This window comes from Dipodomys spectabilis, unplaced genomic scaffold (assembly GCF_019054845.1).
Source record: "Dipodomys spectabilis isolate Male_0828 unplaced genomic scaffold, ASM1905484v1 ptg000098l, whole genome shotgun sequence".
Lineage (NCBI taxonomy): Eukaryota > Metazoa > Chordata > Mammalia > Rodentia > Heteromyidae > Dipodomys > Dipodomys spectabilis.
In genome coordinates this window covers 4,920,290-4,940,752 of record NW_024870775.1, presented here as the reverse complement: position 1 = coordinate 4,940,752, position 20,463 = coordinate 4,920,290, and the positions used below count along the sequence as shown (strand labels likewise).

Here is a 20,463-nt window from a genome sequence, read left to right as displayed (position 1 = left end):
GTGGTTTATGACTGCAATCTCAGCATTAGGGAGGCTAGAAGGCTGGGGGGGGGGGGGGGGGGGGGAAGGGGAGGGGGGAGAGAGAGAGAGGGGAGGGGAGAGGGATGGGGACACAAGTTTGAGGCCAACCTGGGCTACTGTTTTTTGTTTGTTTTTGTCGGTCGCTGGGTTTGAACTCTGGGCTTCGGCGCTGTCCCTGCGTTCTTCAGCTCAAGGCGAGCACTCTAATTGAGTCACAGCGCCCCTTCCAGTTTTCTAGTGGTTTATTGGAGATAAGAGTCTTACAGAGTTTCTTGCCTGAGTTGGCTTTGAACTGTGATCCTCAGATCTCAGCCTCCTGAGTAGCTAGGATTATAGGTGTGAGCTACCGGTGCCTAGCTGGGCTACCGTTTTTTTTATAAACACATTAACTATACATTCTTCAAAATTCTCTTTAATCTCATACAGTTGTGCCTTTGAACATCCCCCCATAATCCTTCAGTCTCACAACACCTTAAATTCATTTATCATGACATTTTCACCAGTCACCTTCATGTTCTTTTCCCATTTTTAAGCAATGAGGGACTTACTATGTGGCTTCAAGCTCATGGACTCAGGAAATTCTCCCTACGCAGCCTCCTAAGTAGCTAGAACTACAGGTATGTACTGCCATGAATGGCTCTTGACCTTCTTTACACAAATTGAATTTTAGTCAATTATTGTAATAGCCTCTCACCTAACCCACATGGTCCCTTGTCTCTTGTTTTACCATATTTAGGACATTATAAGCATGCACATGTTCAACTTAAACACAGTTGGAATATAGTAAACCTGCTGCCAGGCACCTCTCCAAGGACTCCTACCCACTACCCAACCCTTCCCCTCAGTCTGCTCTCCTCCATGAACCTCTTCACCCGGTTCCCTAACTCCCACTCTGCGTCATATCACCTTCATCCAAAGAACAAATTAATAGGCTACATCTCACTCCACTTGTCATGATGGCACCAATTCTCTTAAATATATACATAGAAACAGAGAATCTATACTGGCTGAGTGGCGGGATCTGTAATTAAAACTGAAATAAAATTTCAGCCTTAAACTAAATGAAGTAATTTTAAAAAATGCAGATTATTTCAGGGGGAAAAAAAACTGTAAGAAAGAAGAAAATGACCAGATTACTTCTAGAATACTTAACTATTAACCAAAAGGAGCTATGTATTTAGTCAGTATTCCAAAACTTCAAATACTTGAGTGAACAGGGTTTCAGAAAAGCAAGAAATAAAGCCGGGTGCCAGTGGCTCACACCTGTAATCCTAGCTACTTAGGATTGTGGTTCAAAGCGTCCGGGCAGAAAAGTCGGTGAAACTTTTATGCTCAATTAACCACTAGAACACCACAGCTGTGGCTCAAAATGGTAGAGCACTAGCCTTGAGCAAAAAGAGCTTAGGGACAGTGCCCAGGCCCTGAGTTCAAGCCCCACAACTGATGGATGAATAGAAGAAGGAAGGAAAGAGAAGGGGGGGAGGGTGGGAAGGAGGGAAGGAAGGAGGATGGGATATAGATAAATAGTCTGGAAGCTTGGCATTTTGGCAAACAAATGCTACCCCTACTAGTCAGGAAGCAGCAGTCAAGAAGATCATGGCTCAAGACAAAAAGGTCAAACTAGTGCCAGTGGCTCATGCCTATAATCCTAGCTATTTAGGAGGCTGAGAATCACAGTTCAAAACCAGTCAGAACAGGAAAGTCCGTGAGACTCTTATCTCTAATTAACCACCAGAAAACCAGAAGTGGTGCTGTAGCTCAAGTGGTAGAGTGCTTGCTTTGAGCTGAAGAGCTGAGGAACAGTGCCAGGCCCAGAGTTCAAGCCCCATGACTGATTAAAAAAAAAAAAAGACAAAAAGGTCAGTGAGACTCCAACTCAACCAACAAAGTGTATAGGCAACTTGTATTCCCAGCTATGCAAGAGCCATAGGTAGGAAGATCTTAATCTGAGGCCAGTGGTAGGCAAAAAGTACAGTACTCTATCCAAAAAATAATGAAAGCAAGAAAAGAGAAAGCATGTGGCTCAAGTGGTAGAGACCCTACCTACTAAGCATTAGGCCCCGAGTTCAAACCTCAGTACTTCAGAAAAAGAAAAAGCGCTCTGGAAGAAATGGGCAGGACAAACTAGTATAACGATGAGACTACAGGCAAGGAAGCAGACTGTACGTTATGAGACTATGAACCCTAAAAACAAACAAACAACAACAATAACAAAAACACTACCAGGAAGAGCTAAGACAAAGTAAATACAGGATATGTATGCGTGGGTTAGGAGGACTAAGATGTAGTAGTGCCATTAACAAATTCCTTCATCCATTATGAAGAAATGATAGAAGCTGTGATGGATAGCTGTCCTACAAAGCCAATTAAGACTTACAGTAGAATTATCAGAGATGATGGAGTAGCAATCTCATTGGCACTAGTCAGCTACATATAACAAATCCCTCTTCCAGCCCAGTTCTCAAACTTTAAAGGCCAATCTGCCTCCAAGAATTACAGTCAAGGGCTGGAAAGGTGGCTTACTTAAGTGGTAGAGTGCTTGCCTTGCATGCATGAGGCCCTGGGTTTGATTCCTCAGCACCACATAAGCAGAAAAAGCTGGAAGTAGCACTGTGGCTCAAGTTGAAGAGCGCTAGCCTTGAGCTGAAGAGCTCAGGGACAGCGCCCAGGCCCAGAGTTCAGGCCCCATGACCGCAAAAAAAAAAAAAAAAAAAAGAATTACAGTCAATGGCTGGGAATGTGGCTTGGTGGTAGAGTGCTTACCTAACTAAGCATGCATGAGGCCCTGAATTCGATCCTCAGTACTACACAAACAAAAAATTATAATAAATTATTTAAAAAATTACAGTAAAGCTGAGCACTAGTGACTCATGCCTATAATCCTAACTACTCAGGAGGCTGAGATCTGAGAATCAAAGTTCGAAGCCAGCCTGGGCAGAAAAGACCATGAGACCCTTTATCTCCAATTAACCACTAGAAAACCAAAAGTGGTGCTGTAGTTCCAAGTAGTAGAGCACTAGCCCTGAGCAAAAGTGGTCAAAGACAGCCCCATAGGGGGGGGGGGGGGGGGGAGAGGGAGAGAAGGGGAGAGGAGAGAGGGAGAAAGTGAGAGGAGAGAGGGACGAAGGGAGAGAAAAAGAGAGAGAGAGAGAGAGAGAGAGAATATTACAGTCAAGCCAGGTGCTGGTGGCTCACTCCTGTAATCTAAGCTGTTCAGGAGGCTGAGATCTGATCATAGTTCAGCCAATTCTGTGACTCCTGCCTCCAATTACCACCCTCCCCCACCCCCAAAAAAAGAGCTGGAAGTACAGCTGTGGTTCAAGTACTAGCTTTGAGCACACAAAAGCTCAACAATAGCACCAGACCCAGAGTTCAAGCTCTAGAACCAGCACAACAAAAATAAAAAATATAGTAACGGTATGATTCCTCTAGCTAGCTGTTCTTTTTTTCTGATTAAAATGACATCTTATTCCCCAATAACCTACAGGGTCAGCTGACAAAGAGGTTTTAGTACTTTATACAACATAAACTGTGTGTCTCAGGAGAGTCTTCCCTCAATGCAGAATTCCCAGGTTTTCTAGTTTCCACAACTAAATTTCACAATGTTAAAAATACGAAGCAGGGCTAGGAAGGTGGCTCAGTGGTAGAGCACTTGCCTTGCATGCATGAGGCCCTGGGTTTGATTCCTCAGCACCACATAAGCAAAAAGAAAAAAGCCAGAAGTGGCGCTGTGGCTCCAGTGGTAGAGCGCTAGCCTTGAGCTGAAGAGCTGAGGGACAGCGCCCAGGCCCAGAGTTCAGGCCCCACGACTGGAACCACCCCCCCCCCCAAAAAAAAAAAAAAAGCTAATCAAAGAAAGGTAACTTATTTAAGATTCCACTCTTGCTGGGACCTGGTGGCTCGTGCCTATAATTTTAGCTACTTGGGAGGCTGAGATCTGAGGATCACATTCAATCCTAGCCCAGGCAAAAAAGTCCATGAGACTCTTATCTCCAATAAACTACCAAAGAAAGTACAAAGTGGAGCTGTGGCTCAAGTGTAGAATGCTAGCTTTGAGTGAAAAACGCTCAGGGACAGTGCCACACACACACCCTCACTTTCCTCATGGACAACATACTATCCTAGAACTCATGAAGGCAAGCTGTCAGTACTCAGAGAACTAAAAACAGAAAGCTAACCATCCTCTTCCACTAGCTTTGGAAATCTTCATGGTAGAGACATACAAATTGATCCTTCTAATGTTCAGAACAGAAGTTTATTCTAAAATAAAATTTATCAGGAAACTAATGTGAGGCTAAGTTTGATTTTTACTATTTTATATAGATATCTTTTGATAGGGTCCAATATAACTGGAGTATTTCTTAATTTACTGATTCTATTTCTCCTTTAAACAACTCAACTTTAGAGTAAGTTTCTTTAAAAGTTCTTGACATAGAAGCCCACTAATAATAAAGAAATCACTAAAGTGGGTGGGAAAGCCATGGGAGGGCTCTGTCACTCATCTTCATTGCTAAGGTGTTTGTCTGCCATTAAGTTTTCTGAAAAATGAAAGAAATGAACTCACCCAACCCCCTCCCAATAGGCCGGCTCCCGGCGTGAGCAGTCCTTCAGTACCTGGTCATCTCAGCATGGAGCATGCTGGGTAGTCACAGCCAAATGGGAGCCGGCATGGCTGGACTCAGGGGGATCTGAAAAAGTATAAAACCACTTATGTGCTAAGGGTCTCCCTACCTCCCACTCAGCACAATATATCTACTGGTCTAGTAGACAGGCAAAGAGAAGAAATGAGTGGATACCCACACATTAGCAGTATTCAAAGTTCAGGGCAGAGGCCTTTCCTAATTGCCATATAGGAAAAAAGTGTTTACAAATGTCTCAGTAACACAAAGGTTGAAAGAAAAACAGTATACACAATTCTACATTTATTCCTGTCACCTGGACAGACCAGCAACACCACAAACACATCATGTTTCTTGATAAAAATACAATTAAAAAAATGAAAGAACAATGTGTAGCAGCTCAATCAGATGCTGAACTTAGTAATAAGCAGTCTAATCTAGGCAGGAAAACCCTAACTTAAACAGCCTTGGCTAGCTACATCTTGATCCTGACACATGATATCTGCTTAACGCAGCAAGTTAGGAGGTTGAGAGTAATGTTCATACAATGAATTTTTTGCAATTTCTGTATGAGTTCATTAAATCTGTTACTATAAAGTATTTTTTAAGTCTTTTGAAAACAATGTAATTTACTTTTTTTATTTTTTATTTTGGGGGGGGGGGTTGGTTATAGAGCTTGAACTCAGGACCTGGGTTGCTGTCCTTGAGCTCTTTTGCTCAAGGCTAGCACTCTACCACTTGAGCCACAGAGCCACTTCCGGCTTTTCTTTTTTGCTTATGTGGTGCTGGGAATCGAACCCAGGGCCTCAGGCATGCAAGGCAAGCACTCTACCACTGAGCCACCTTCCCAGCCCCACACCAAACTTATTTAAATTTAAATCTTGGGCTGTAAACATTTACTTCATGAAGATGAATAAAAATGATTATTTAAATGTGTATTCCTCCTAGTAAGACAAAATTATAATTCCATCCTGTAGTTGAATGTGATCTCTGAGAGCATGTCTGTCCTATGGTGGTTCTACCAGACAGCCACAGCCTGGGTGCCAGCAGGAAAACACAAGCCCAGTCAAAGCACAGTCTGAAACACTGTGGCCCAACTGACATTTTCCTCTAGAAATTCAACAGTTATAGACTCATTATATGCAATGTGCTATGGAAACTCACAAGACAGAGTAAGACAGTTCTGTTTAGAAAGGGCTAACAAGACCCACAAACACACCACCACCACCCTGGGCCCTAAGCAGGTCAGACTCAAAACTCTTGCATACTGAGGGAATGTTCTACTCTCACTTCAGCTCCATCACCATCAGTCTTTCCCTAGAACTGCTGCTTCCTCCTGCCAGCCTCCCCTGTTTCTCAGTGATTGTTTTCTGCAACCTGGAGGAAGCCAGCAACAAGTGGCCAGGCCTGTAGGGATGGGATTAACAGCAATGTCATTTATATTGCTACTTTAAAATTCCTTCTACATGAGTCAAGAATCCAAAGCAGGGCTGGGAAGGTGGCTCAGTGGTACAGTGTTTGCCTTGCATGCATGAGACCCTGGGTTCGATTCCTCAGCACCACATAAGCAAAAAGAAAAAAGCCGGAAGTGGCACTGTGGCTCAAGTGGTAGAGTGCTAGCCTTGAGCTGAAGAGCTTAGGGACAGCACCCAGGCCCAGAGTTCAGGACCATTCCCCCCCCCCCCCCCAAAAAAAAAGAATCCAAAGCACTGATCTCTGTGTAGTCTTTAAGAAAACGTATTTTATAGAAAGGAAGAACAGCAGGAGAGAGTCTGTGGTGTCAAGCAATACCGGAAATAAGTAACTGTGCCTGGCTCTAGAGGCTGCAGTGTTATCGGCCTCAGTATCCAGGACTCTCTGCCTATGTCCAGTCTCCAGCAAGTTCATGTTTTGACATCAAGTTTACACCCAAATTTTATGAACTCATAACTCAAGTCCTCCTTAAAATGTTTTAAGAGTAGACAATTTCTTCACAAATTGCCTTTCAAGATGTAAGAAATTACAATTTTTATATAGGTCACCTTCTTTGTCCTTTTAAGACCAAAAAAATCTTTCACTGATAAATAATGCTCTTTCATGTGAATTCACATACTTGGATCAATAAAATATATCTCAAAAAGAGCCAGAAGTTGTGCTGTTCTCAAGTGGTAAAGTGCTATTCTTAAGCACAAAGGGGCTCAGGGACAGTGCTTAGGCCCTGAGTTCAAGCCCCAGGACCAGTATGTGTGAAGCCCCTTAGAGACGAATGTATATACAAGAACTTAGATAAGCATTCTGCTGAAAACCATATCCTTTATGGCAATGCAATAATCCTGCACTCAAATTTCCCCTCATGAAATAAACATATTCAAGCAAAATTTAAGTTTACTATATAGGGCTGAGAAGGTGGCTCAGTGGTAGAGTGCTTGCCTTGTAAGCATGAGGCCCTGGGTTCGATTCCTCAGCACCACATAAGCAAAAAGAAAAAAAGCCGGAAGTGGCGCTGTTGCTCAAGTGGTAGAGTGCTAGCCTTGAGCTGAAGAGCTGAGGGACAGCGCCCAGGCCCAGAGTTCAGGCCCCACTACCGGACTCAAAAAAAAGAAAAAGTTTACTATATAATAGTCAAACTTCATAGTTCCATGGAAAATTTAGTCCCAATCTTTAAAAGGCCAACTTATTTTTTTGTTGTTGTTGGCTGTGGAGTTTGAACTCAGGCCCAAGACACTATTCCTGAACTTTTTTGCTCAATCCAATTCTCTAACACTTTGAGCCATAGCATCACTTCTGGTTTTCTGGTGGTTAATGGGAGATTAAGAGTCTCAGGGACTTTCCTGCCCTGGCTTGGCTTCAAACTGAGATTCTCAGATCCCAGCCTCCTGACTAACTAGGATCACAGGCATGTGATGTGCCTACTGGTGCCCCACCTAAGCCAAGTAAGTTTTAATTTCCTATTTTTAAGCAAATAATACAAATTTAAAGGGCATGATAGACAATAATGTTTCACTTTACTGGGATGGTTAGAAAAGCTGTGAAATGCCAAACTATGACTAGAGGTTTTACCAATGCTCTAAAGAAACAGCATTAGTTTCCAATATACTTCAGTTATCATAATCAACCTAAGACAAAACTAAGACAACCTAAGACAGTTTAGTTATATAGTTATGACTAAGGTGTCCTTTTTTCATAATTAACAGTGGACCACTGAGGATGTGAAGCAGAAGGGTGGTAAGTTCAAAACCAGTTTGCATACCCCATCTCAAAAAAAAAAAGATGTTCAGACAGAGTACTGGCCTAACATGGACAAGACCCTGGGTTCAATACCTAAGCACCTCAAAAAACAAAAGCGAAACAAAACTGTAGTCATGGCATGGTGGCTTATTCATATCAAGGAACTGTAAGTCCAAGCCAGCAAGAACCTTTCTGAAAGGGGGGGGAAATCCTAGATGTTTTATCTGTTGTCACTTTTTTCTTTTTGGTCACTTGCAATCTTGAACTCTGGGCCCAGGCTCTGTCCCTCAGCTCTTCAGCTCAAGGCTAGCACTCTACCACTTAAGCCACAGTGCCACTTCCAGTTTTCTGGGGGTTTACTGGAGATAAAGAGTCTCACAAGCCAGGTACCGGTGGCTCAAGCCTGTAATCCTAGCTACTCAGGAGGCTGAGATCTGAGGATCATGGTTTAAAGCCAGCCCGGGCAGGAAATTCTGTGAAACTCTTATCTCCAATAAAACATCAAAAAAGCAGAAGTGGCACTATAGCACAAGTGGTAGAGCACTAGCTTTGAGCTGAAGAGCTGAGGGACAGCGCTCAAGCCCAGAGTTCAAGCCCCACGACTTGACCAAAAAAATAAAAAATAAAAATAAATAAAAATAAAAATAATTAGGGGCTTGGCATGGTGGCTCATGGCTGTAATTCCAGGCATGAGGTGGCTGAGACAGAGTGATTGAGTGTTCAAGGCCAGCCTGAGCTATATAGCAAAAATCTGTCTTAAAAAATGTTTGGCTTAAAATCCAATTTGGGGGCTGCAAAGATGGCTCAGTGGTAGAGTGCTTGCCTTGCATGCATGAGGCCCTGGGTTCAATTCCTCAGCACCACATAAGCAGAAAAAGCTGGAAGTGGTGCTGTGGTTCAAGTGGTAGGGTGCTAGCCTTGAGCCGAAGAGCTGAGGGACAGAGCCCAGGCCCAGAGTTCAGGCCCCACCACTGACAAAAAAAGTGTCTCACAGACTTTCTTGCCCAGGCTGGCTTTGAACCGTGATCCTCAGATCTCAGCCTCCTGAATAGCTAGGATTATAGGTGTGAGCCACCAGCACCCGGCTTCTCTTACAACATTTTTAGTTTGGTTCTAATTAGAGTAGGCCTTAGATTCTCCTTTGTAAATATGTTTAGTATACTTGCAATACAACTTCATTAAAATGCTCTAGAGATCCTATCACACAAAGTAATAGACATTCCAGGTTTTTATCAAAGTGGCCAATGTATTTGATCATTTTACTTGACACACAAATCCAGTTTTTATTCAGCCAGTTGTGGTGGCACACATCTGTAAATCCCAGCACCCAGGACTCTGAAGTCAGGGCTGGAAGTGTAACTTAAGAGGTCTAGTCCCTTATTTGAGTCAAGCAGAAAAGGTCAGATAAGTTGATGTTAGGGAAATGAACCCTAAGGTATGTATTCAAATGTTTTTTTTCTTTCATGCGATTGTTTCTAACACATTTATAAGATTATTTCTTTGTTGCTTTGTATGTCCCTCCCCCACGGTATAACCCCTGCTTTCACTGTATTTGATGTCGGTATAATTTGGGGAGGGGAAGTGAAAAAACAAATCGTTTAAATAGGGATACAGGTGGACCCATTGCAACAATAAGATGTACAAGTCGTTGAGTCGAAAAACAAACTTTACAACTTTGGTGTGGGGGGGAGGGAGGAAGATTGGGCAGGGGGAGTGGGGAGAGGATGGGAAGGGACGGGAGGGGAAACAAAGGAGAGGCTACAATGTTTGATAAGAAATGTACTCATTTTCTTGCCCATGTAATTGTAACCCCTCTGTACAGCATTTTCACAATAAATATATATATATATATATATACACACCAAAAAAAAAAAAAAAAGAGTTCCAGTATACACAAGACCTAGGGTTCAATCTCTAGCATGGGTGAGTTCAAAGCCAGCCTGGGCTACATAGCAATACTCTATCTCAAGAAAATAAAACCTACTTAGGCACTGGTGCTTTACTCCTGTAATCCTACTCATGAGGATGAAATCAGTTAATCAAACCAATTATACTAGTAAGAAATTAAATCAAACTAAGTGAACTATATAAGAACTGTGGGCTCTCTTTTTAACTCTGTATCACAGCCTATTATAAAAGAGTATTATTTCAAAAAAAAGAGTATTATTTCATATTTAGAATATATTTCATATATAAAAACCTATTTGGAAACCTTTAATTATAAAAATCTGCTATGAATCCAACCCTGTTGGAAGGCACTAGAAAAAATAAACTTATCTAACAGTGCTTTCATCCAGCTGTCCAAAAGTTAATAGTGACCTTACCTTATATGGATCAAGTAAAAAGTCACTGAACTTGCTAGGCAGAGAGTATTTCTTCACCAATTCATCTTCAACCACCCAAGGTGCATTTTCTCCAGTGCCAGCCCGCAAGGCGTTGTGCCGTATAAAGTACCGGACTATCTCCTTATTTGGTGGGCGCTCTGTACGAATCAAGCTGTCTGCTGGCACATTGCTAATGATCTAGGTGAACAAATACAAAAAACTCACCACTGAGATAGGAAGCAATTAGCCCATGCAAACAAATATGTCCTACCCAGAAAAATCACAATTCCATCGAGTTATAAACTGGATAGAAAAAAAGCAGAATAATTTCCAGCTATAGAATAATGTCAATTAAAAAATACCTCTAATCCTAAAAATATGCTCTTTGGATAAGCAATTCTAGTTATGAATTTATCTGGGAGTAAATAGACAAAGTCACCATCAAATGCTTTTTTTCTGGTGGTACTATGGTTCAAATGCAGGTCCTTGAGCTGGCTAGACAGGTGCTCTACCACTTGAACTACATCCCCAGACCATCTACTACTAATAGCAGAGGTAGGGTTTTATTACCTAAAAGTTGACCCATAAGGGATTCATTTTAAAAATTAAAATATATACATATAATGGACACTTTCCTTTTTTTTCTTTCCCTTTTCTTTCTTTTTTGGGTCACTGGGGCTTTAACTCTGGCCCTGGGCACTGTCCCTCAGCTCTTCAGCTCAAGACTAATGCTCTAACACTTGAGACACAGCCCACTTTTGGTTTTCTGAGTGGTTTATTGGAAATAAGAGTCTCACAGACTTTCATGCCCATGCTGGCTTTGAACCATGATCCTCATATCTCAGAGTCCTTAGTAGCTAGGGTTACAGGTGTGAGCCACTGGTGCCCATCACACTTTTTTTTTTTAGGTCATGGGGCTTGAACTCTGGGCTTGGGCTCTATCCCTCAGCTCTTTAGCTCAAGGTGAGCGCTCTACTGCTTGAGCCACAGCGCTACTTCCGGTTTTCTAGTGGTTAACTGGAGATCAGAGTCTCACGGACTTTTCTGCCTTGGCTGGCTTTGGACAGTGATCCTCAGATCTCAGCCTCCTGAGTAGCTAGGATTAGAGGCGTGAGCCACCAGCGCCTGGCACACTTTTCTTTTTAAAAGTTTCTTGGAGCCAGGCACCAGAAAACTGGAAATGACGCTGTGGCTCAAGTGGTAGAGCGTTTGGTTGAGCTGAAAGGCACAGAGACAGTGCCCAGGCCCAAGACTGACCAAAAAAAAAACAGTTCTTGGAATAGGACAGACTCTCCAGAATTGCTTATGGTGCTGGACTTCCCAAAGCCAAAACAATAACAAAAACAGTCATTCAGGTCTGTCTCAATGAGTCAGGAGAACCAAGCTAGCACTTGATTACAGTATGGCTGAGATAAATTTTAATGTATTTTCTATTCAATACATGTATACATACAATGCTTACCAATAAGAAAGCATGATAGGAAAACAGCATATTTTAGCTACCTGCTGAATGAGGGAAAGAAATCAATCACTGTATTTAACAATACGTAACTTTAAAGAGATCCTGACATGTTTTAGGATCACTAAGCAAAAACACAAATGCATCAGAATGGAATGAGATTTGTCAAGATTCTGAGGTGGAAAAAAGGAAAGAAGCCAAAAACTAGGTTATAATTCTCATTTACTTATTTATTACTGAGCGCTGACAGAGACATTTCAAACTTCTTGGGTCTCAGCTGCTTCTCCCATGAAAGGGTTTTTTATGAATAACCTATGATGCAACTAGCTCCCACATCCCAGTTCTCTACTCGATCTTTCCAACAATAAAACAAGGATTCTTGGGTCTGGGAAGGTGGCTCAGTGGTAGAGCGTTTGCCTCGCATGCCTGAGGCCCTAGGTTCGATTCCTCAGCACCACATAAGCAAAAAGATAAAAGCTGGAAGTGGTACTGTGGCTCAAGTGGTAGAGCGCTAGCCTTGAGTTGAAGAGCTGAGGGACAGCGCCCAGGCCCAGTGTTCAGGCCTCATGACCGGAACCCACCCCCGCCCCCCAAAAAAAAATTGCTTAAAAAATAAAAACCAAGCTGGGAGCTAGTGGCTCATGCCCATAATCCTAGCTACTTAGGAGACTGAGATTTAAGGTCTGTGGTAGAAGTCCGTGAGATTCTTATCAATTAACCAGCAAAAAGCCAAAAGTAGAGGTATGACTCAAGTGGTAGAACATCAGCCTTGAGTGAAAAAGGCCAAGTGAAAATGAAAGGCTCGGGGCTGGAAAGGTGGCTCAGTGGTAGAGCGCTTGCCTTGCAAGCCTGAGGCCCTGGGTTCGATTCCTCAGCACCACATAAACAAAAAAAGAAAAAAAGCCAGTAGTGGCACTGTGGCTCAAGTGGTAGAGCGCTAGCCTTTAGCTGAAGAGCTGAGGGACAGCACCCAGGTCCAGAGTTCAGGCCCCACGACCGGACCCAAAAAAAAATTTTTTTATAGCAATTTTTTTTTATTGCGATTAAGTGATTGCATGAATTTCACAGTGAGATAGTGATAGTTAAAGTCACAAACACATTCTAACCTTATGGGGCAAATTGTCTTTATCATGGTCTATAAAGTTTATGAGTTCTGTGAGCTTTGACAATAGTTATTTTTTCTACATCAGGTGATATGTACATTTCTTTCCTTTTGCTTAGTGTCAGCTGTTCCCTCTTTCCAGTTCATTCCCTATTTCCCATCACTGCCACTGAGTTGCTTAGTTCGTTTTGATTAATGACCAGTGCAGCTGATAGGTCCTGCTGTTGTATGTTTTCCCATTTCCCTGTTTCTGTGTCCTCCTCCTAGTTTTCCTCAGATGTGCACATATATGTGGTCAGCAGAATGGGGTCATTTAGTAATGATTTGACCAGATGAGTGGAGGTCCTTTGTTTCTCAAGTATTGTTTATTTTGTCGTATCTCCTTAGGTTATTTTCTTTTTTTTTTTTCCGGTTCGGTCATGGGGGTCTGAACTCTGGGCGTGGGCACTGTCCCTTAGCTCTTCAGCTTAAGGCTAGTGCTCTACCACTTGAGCTACCAAGCACCACTTCTAGCTTTTTTCTTTTCGCTTATGTGGTGCCGAGGAATCGAACCCAGGACCTCATGCATGCAAGGCAAGCGCTCTACCACTGAGCCACCTTCCCAGCCCCAGGTTGAGTTATTTTCAAGACAAGGTCTTGCTTTATGCCTGAACTGTAATCCTATTTGTGCTTCCCTTTGCCACTGGGATGATAGAGGCACACCACTGGATCAAGCATTATACTTCTTCTGTAGCTAGGCATGACAGGCTCACACCATCATGTCTAGCCATTGCTTAAGATGGGGTCTTGCATGCCTTGGCCAGCATCAAACTGTGACACCCTTATTTACACCTCCCAAGTAGGACTGTAGACTTCAACCACAGCACCTGGCAAGGGAATAGATTTGGGGGGGGGGGGGGGGGGGTTGGTCATGGGGCTGGAAATCTGGGCCTGGGCACTGTTCCTGAGCTTTTTAGCTCAGAGTGAGCACTCTATCACTTTTTTTTTTTTTTCCTTGGGTCCGGTCGTGGGGCCTGAACTCTGGGCCTGGGCGCTGTCCCTCAGCTCTTCAGCTCAAGGCTAGTGCTCTACCACTTGAGCCACAGCGCCACTTCCGGCTTTTTTCTTATGTGGTGCTGAGGAATTGAACCCAGGGTCTCTGGCATGCGAGGCAAGCACTCTACCACTGAGTCACCTTCCCAGCCCCAGCACTCTATCACTTGAACCACAGTACCAGTTCTGGTTTTTTGGTGGTTAATTGGAAATAAGAGTCTCATGGACTTTCCTGCCCAAGCTGGCTTTGAACTGCGATCCTCAGATCTCAGCCTCCTGAGTAGCTAGGATTACAGGCATGAGCCACCAGCGCCCAGCTAAGGAAATAGATTTTTATTTTACAAACTGAGTTAAAAATTTCAAATGTGATGGGCAATCGTGGCTCATGCCTGCACTAGCTAATCAGGAAGCTGAGATTTGAAGATTGCAACTCAAGGCCAGCACAGGCAGGAAATCCATGAGACTCTTCTCTCCAATTAACCATCAGAAAACAGGGAGCAAAGCTGCAGCCCAAGTGGCAGAGCTCTATCCTTGAGTGAAAAAGCTCAGGGACAGCACCCAGTCCCTGAGTTTAAACCCCAAAACTGACCAAAAACAAAACCAAACAAACAAAAAACACAGTTCAATGTAAAATTTTTCTTTTTCTCTTTTTGTTGATGGTTCTGAGGAATTAATCAGGGCCTGTAAAATTTTCCTTGTACCTGAGTAATTCCTACAAAGGAAAAGCATGCTATCTCCTAGGGAAGAAATATATAAACAATCAAAGGTCACAATTAGAAAGTCACTTAGAATTTACGTTACAAATACATTTCATTCATATTTTTCTTTAGCTAATTTTTTTCAAGAAAAACCAATACTGTAACATTTTCTAACATCTAAGAGGACTGAAGTAACCAACTGACCTTATCTTCATTTTGTAGTTTCACATCATATTTGTGAGGCAAAAACTTGGGAGGAGCCCATTTCCTTTCTCCTTTTTTTAATGAAGTAGGAAGTTTTCGTGGAGACCTGCGTGCTCTGTCATCTAGCCACATCAATAGAAAATTAGTGGGGGAAAAAGAATTAATTCTATCCATTCACTCATGAAAAACCATTCCTAACACTTGACTTTGCCCCAGGTAGGGCAGTTAGGGAGAGCTAAGGCTTAATTTACTTTGTGGACATTTAAATTGCTATCTCAATCATAATGAACAGAATCTTGAGTTGGTACTAAACTTACATGTTTAGTTGCAAAAAAGATTTCTATGCAATAAAATAACCAGGGTCTCCTCTAACTAAGGACAGTGAGCATCATACATACTGATACTCTCTCGCCTTCCTTCATCCTCTTTCACTAATGCCTCTTTCTTCGGGTGGTCCTGAGCAATTTGACTGGAATTCTCTTTGTCACTTGATGGAGAATCACAGGCACTATCCGATTTCTTCTCTGTGGCATCTTCATCAACTTTCTCCAAAGGATGAATCTTCACAATCTTCACCTTGAGCATTTTCTCCTTTCCAATCTATATAGGTAACAAGAGGAAATCAGAGATATCTAGTAAATAAAAAAATGGAAGCTTAAATCTAATGTTGAGAATATGTGATTCAATACACATTCCCCTCACCTAATAAATACTCACTGAAACACTAATACCACTAGTCGTAAGGAACTTTCTCAGTCTTGTAGGCCAAAATATGACATCTTTGAAAATATGCCCGCCCCCTCTTTCCTGGCAACTTGTGGGCAGGGACAGGAGGGGGAAAATGGGGAAAAGTAAAAAAAGAGGTGACATTGTCCAAAACAGCAATGTATTCATTATCTGACTTATAAAATGGTAACCACTTTTTACAACAGCTTAATAATAACAATAAAATTCTATTTTAAAAAATGTTACTCAGAATCATACAGTATATAACTTTTGGAAAGTGGCTTTCCCCCAACATATTCCTCTGGAAAACCAGTGAAGTGGTTCCAGGTATCCATAGTTTGTTCCCTTTAATAGTTGAGTAATCTTCCATAATACAGCCATCCATTGAAGGTATGCTACATTCTGTCTACAAGTAAGTTATATGGTAAATATTTGTCTAAAAAAAAGCTCTCCTCTGCAACAACCAAAAAAAAAAAAGAAAGAAAAAAAAAGGGTTTCAGCAAGTAGATTAGGCTGAGTGCAATGCTTCACACCTTTAATCTTAAACTATTCAGGAGGCTGCGGATCACAGTTCAAAACTAGCCCGGACAGAAAAATCTCAGTGAGACTCACCTCCAATTAACCACTCAATAACTGGAAGTAGCCCTATGCTCAAAATGGTAGATAGTGCTAGCCTTGAACAAAAGAGCTCAGGGAAGCTCATTCCTGTAATCTTAGCTACTCAGGAAGCTAAGATCTGAGGATCATGGTTCAAAGCCAGCCCAGCAGGAAAGTCTGTGAGACTCTGATCTCCAATTAACCACTAGAAAACTGGAAGTGGCACAGTGGCTCAAGTGGTAGAGCGCTTACCTTGAACTAAACAGCTCAGGGACAGTGCCCAGGAGCAGAGTTCAAGCCTCACAACTGACCAAAAAAAAAAAAAAAAGATTAGACAAAAGACAGACAGATAACAACCTCAGTCAGGGCTGAGAATGTGGCTCAGTGGTAGAGTATTTGCCCAGCATGCATGAAGCCTGGGTTCGATTCCTCAGTACCACATACACAGAAAAGGCCAGAAGTGGTGCTGTGGCTCAAGCGGTAGACCGCTAGCCTGAGCTGAAGAGCTCAGGGATAATGCCCAGGCCTAGAGTTCAAGCCCCAGGACAAAAAAAAAAAAAAAACATACAGTCGGTGCAGAGGCTCAAGACTGTAAGCCCAGTCCTGTGGGAGGCAGAGATTAGGGGCTGAGGTCAGCCTTGGCTATATTATCCTTTAAATAGAGCTATTTTATTTCCTACAATGTGTTTTTTGTTTTGTTGGTCATGGGGCTTAAACTCTGGGCCTGGGCACTGTCCTTGAGCTCTTCAGCTCAAGGCAAGTGCTCTACCACTTGAGCAACAGCACCACTTCCAATTTTCTGGTGGTTAACTGGAGATAAGAGTCTCGTGGGGGCTGGGAAGGTGGCTCAGTGGTAGAGCGCTTGCCTTGCATGCCTGAGGCCCTGGGTTCGATTCCCAGCACCACATAAGCAAAAAGAAAAAAGCAGGAAGTGGCGCTGTGGCTCAAGTGGTAGAGCGCTAGCCTTGAGCTGACGAGCTGAGGGACAGCGCCCAGGCCGAGTTCAGGCCCCACGACCAGATCCCCCCTCCCCCAAAAAAGTCTCGTGGACTTTCCTGCCTGGGCTAACTTTGAACTGCAATCCTCAGATCTCAGCCTCCTGAGTAGTTAAGATTACAGGCATGAGCAACTGGAGCTCTGAACAATGTTTATTTTCATATGGGAAATTTTTTTGGTGGGGGAAGTACTGGGTCTTAAACTTAGGGCTTTGTACTTGCTGGGCAGGTGCTCTATATCCACCCTTTCTGCTTTATTTTCTGACTAGCTTGGACCAAGAATCTCTTTATACTCTGGCATAAACACAGCAGTGTTTTGTTGGTTGTGATGGTATTTCTCGATCTTTCAGCAGACTTAAAGCCCCTGTCTAATCCCCAGCACTATATACACTAAAAATCTACAAACTTGGGCTGGGAAAGCAGCTCAGTGGTAGAGTGCTTGCCTCGCATGCATGAGGCTCTGGGTTCGATTCCTCAGAACCACATAAGCAGAAAAACTGGAAGTGGCGCTATGGCTAGCCTTGAGCTGAAGAGCTGAGGGACAGAGCCCAGGCCCAGAATTCAAGCCCAACAACCAACAAACAAAACCCTGGGCTGGGGGTGTGACTTAGTGATCGAGTGCTTGCCTAGCATGCATGAAGCCCTGGATTTGATTCCTCAGAACCACATAAACAGAAAAGGCTAGAAGTGGCTCTGTGGCTCAAGTGGTAGAGTGCTAGCCTTGAGCAAAAGAAGCTCAGGAACAGCGTCCAGCCCAAGTTCAAGTCCTAGGACTGGCAACAAAAAAAAATAACGAAACAACACTGTTTTTTAAATACTGGTTCCCTTTCTTCTAAATGCTACCTTAAGCTTTCACAAGATTATGTAAGGATAGTATTATTCTGTAGCTATTTGGGATAGAAAATTAATAAATATAAAAGAGCTTAGTGGTAGAGTGCTTGCCCAGTATGCTTGAGGCTCTAGGTTTAATCTCCACCTCTTCAATAACAAAAAATTCAAAACTTGATTTCAATGGTCTAATAATCAAAAGTGTCAAAAACAAACTTAAATAGAAAAATCAATTCATTCATATTACTGAGAAGACAGATTAGATAAATCTGAAAGTATTTTAAACAAGTAGGAAAAAGTTTAAAAAAAAAAAAAAAAGCCAAGATAATGAAACAGAGCATGTTCCCACTAGGCCACTAGGGCTGGGACTATGCTGCAACATAATACTTGCATAGCAAGTACAAGGCTCTGGGTTTAATCCAAAGGGAAGAGGGAGGGAAGGGGAGGGGAAAAAGGGAGAGAGAGGGGGCAAAAAGAAAAGGGAAAGGAAGGAAAGTCCCATTCATAACACGTGTGTGTGCGCGCGCGCGCGGATCCTGGGGCATGAACTCAGTCCCTGGGCACTGTCCTTTAGCCTTTTTGCTCAAGGCTAATGCTCTACCACTTGAGCCAAAACTCTACTTCCAGATTTTTTGGTTTCCTGCCCATGATCTTTAGATCTCAGCCTCCTGAGTTGCTAGGATTACAGGCATGAACCTGGCCAATCCTTCTGATACGTAACATTAAGTAAAGCAGACTTCAAGAATAACCCACTGATGCCGGGCGCTGGTGGCTCATGCCCGTAATCCTAGCTACTCAGGAGGCTGAGATCTGAGGATCGCGGTTCAAAGCCAGCCCGGGCAGGAGAGACCGTGAGACTCCTATCTCCAATAAACCACCAGAAAACCGGAAGTGGCGCTGTAGCTCAAGTGGTAGAGCGCTCGCCTTGAGCTGAAGAGCTGAGGGACAGCCCCCAGGCCCAGAGTTCAAGCCCCACGACCGACAAAAAAAAAAAAAAGAATAACCCACTGATTCCAGTGCCCTACATCTTACTTACATATATATATTTTTTTCTAATTTGGGGAGAAGAGGATTAACAAAATGCTGAAAGAAGGATACAACCTGACCCATTGTAACAATGAGACAAAAAGACACTATGTTGAAAATGGGAGGGGCTGGGAAGGTAGCTCAGTGGTAGAGTGCTTGCCTTGCATGCCTAAGGCCCTGGGTTCAATTCCTCAGCACCACATAAGCAAAAAGAAAAAAGCCGGAAGTGGCGCTGTGGCTCAAGTGGTAGAGTGCTAGCCTTGAGCTGAAGAGCTGAGGGACAGCGCCCAGGCCCAGAGTTCAGACCCCACAACCGGATCCAAAAACAAGAAAATGGGGTTGGGGGAAGGAGTTGGAGAGGGAAGAGATAGTAGGGGAAAAACAAAGGAGGGGGTAACAATGCTCCATAGACAATATATTCATTACCTTACTCATGTAACTGTAACCCCTTTGTACAGTATCTTTACATTTAAAAAAATTAAAAAAAAAGAATAACCCAATTAAGCTGGATGCTACTCAAGAGGCTGAGATCTCATAGCAAAGGCTATGAGACTCTCATCTCCAATTAACCTCAAGAAAACAAAAAGTGGTGCTGTGGCTCAAAGTGGTAGGGTACTAGCCTAAAGCAAAAGAGAGGTGAGGGACAGTGCTCTGGTTGAAGCCTCATAATCAACAAAAACAAAAGCAAACAAAAAAAGAAATAACCCAGTTTCTCACACCCAGACAGAATTGCAGTCTATGATCTTCCCTGGAGCCTCTAACTCTGATCCTCAATGAACCAAATAGAAGGAAAACAGGCACCTACCTCAAAGTCACACTCTTCTCCTACAGCATATTTGGTCATGATTTCCAACCAAGCAGTATCTACTAACTTCTCCAAGGAGGCAGTGTTATGATGAACCATCTCCAGAACAAGTTTCTCATACCAGATAGGGAACTCCTCCTTTAAACTAAAGAAATAGATTATTAGTTGCCAATAAAATGTAAGATCAAACAAAACAAAAACACCTCCACAGCAACTCAATTTAACACCATTTTTTATGACTAGGCTTTTTAGACCTTTTTTTTTTTTTTTTTTGCGGGCCTGGGCACTATCCCTTAGCTCTTCAGCTCAAGGCCAGTTGTACCCCTTGAGCCACAGCGCCACTTACGGCTTTTTTCTTTTTGCTTATGTGGTGCTAAGGAATCGAACCCAGGGCCTCAGGCATGCAAGGCAAGTGCTCTACCACTGAGCCACCTTCCCAGCCCCTTTTTAGACCATTTTTAAGTGCAAAGGTCCCAAAAAAAATAACAATACTTGTAGATAAAAACCTGAGCTGCTGAGATGTATCAGGACTTTCCAAGAAACTGTGCAGTAGTTATTTAGTTAGAATAAACAGTCAAATTCCCTCCTTCCCGCCATCTTCTATCTCAACTAATGTCAGGCTCCAGACCAGAACAGTATGCTAGCCTACAGACTTATTAACTAAGCCAACTAAAATCATGTTCCTCTCTTCATCATTCACTGACTTAAATTTGAGTACCTCCTGCTGTTGTCAACAATTTGGCATAAACCGCCCTCAATGCATCCAATATCATCGTGTTCGGGAAATCTTGTGAAGCTTTCCCTGCCCCCCCCTCCATGC

General features: G+C 42.9%; 1 protein-coding gene across 1 annotated transcript in view; it reads right to left on the bottom strand.

Moving 5' to 3' along the window:
- Positions 1-20,463, bottom strand: part of Baz1b (bromodomain adjacent to zinc finger domain 1B) — a 61,094-nt gene that overhangs the window by 27,800 nt on the left and 12,831 nt on the right. The window contains exons 3-6 of the mRNA XM_042686490.1: positions 19,644-19,788; positions 15,065-15,266; positions 14,667-14,788; positions 10,172-10,369 (exon numbers count right to left, since the gene is read on the bottom strand). Coding sequence (XP_042542424.1) covers positions 10,172-10,369; positions 14,667-14,788; positions 15,065-15,266; positions 19,644-19,788 — 667 coding nt within the window. The remainder of the gene's footprint in view (positions 1-10,171; positions 10,370-14,666; positions 14,789-15,064; positions 15,267-19,643; positions 19,789-20,463) is intronic.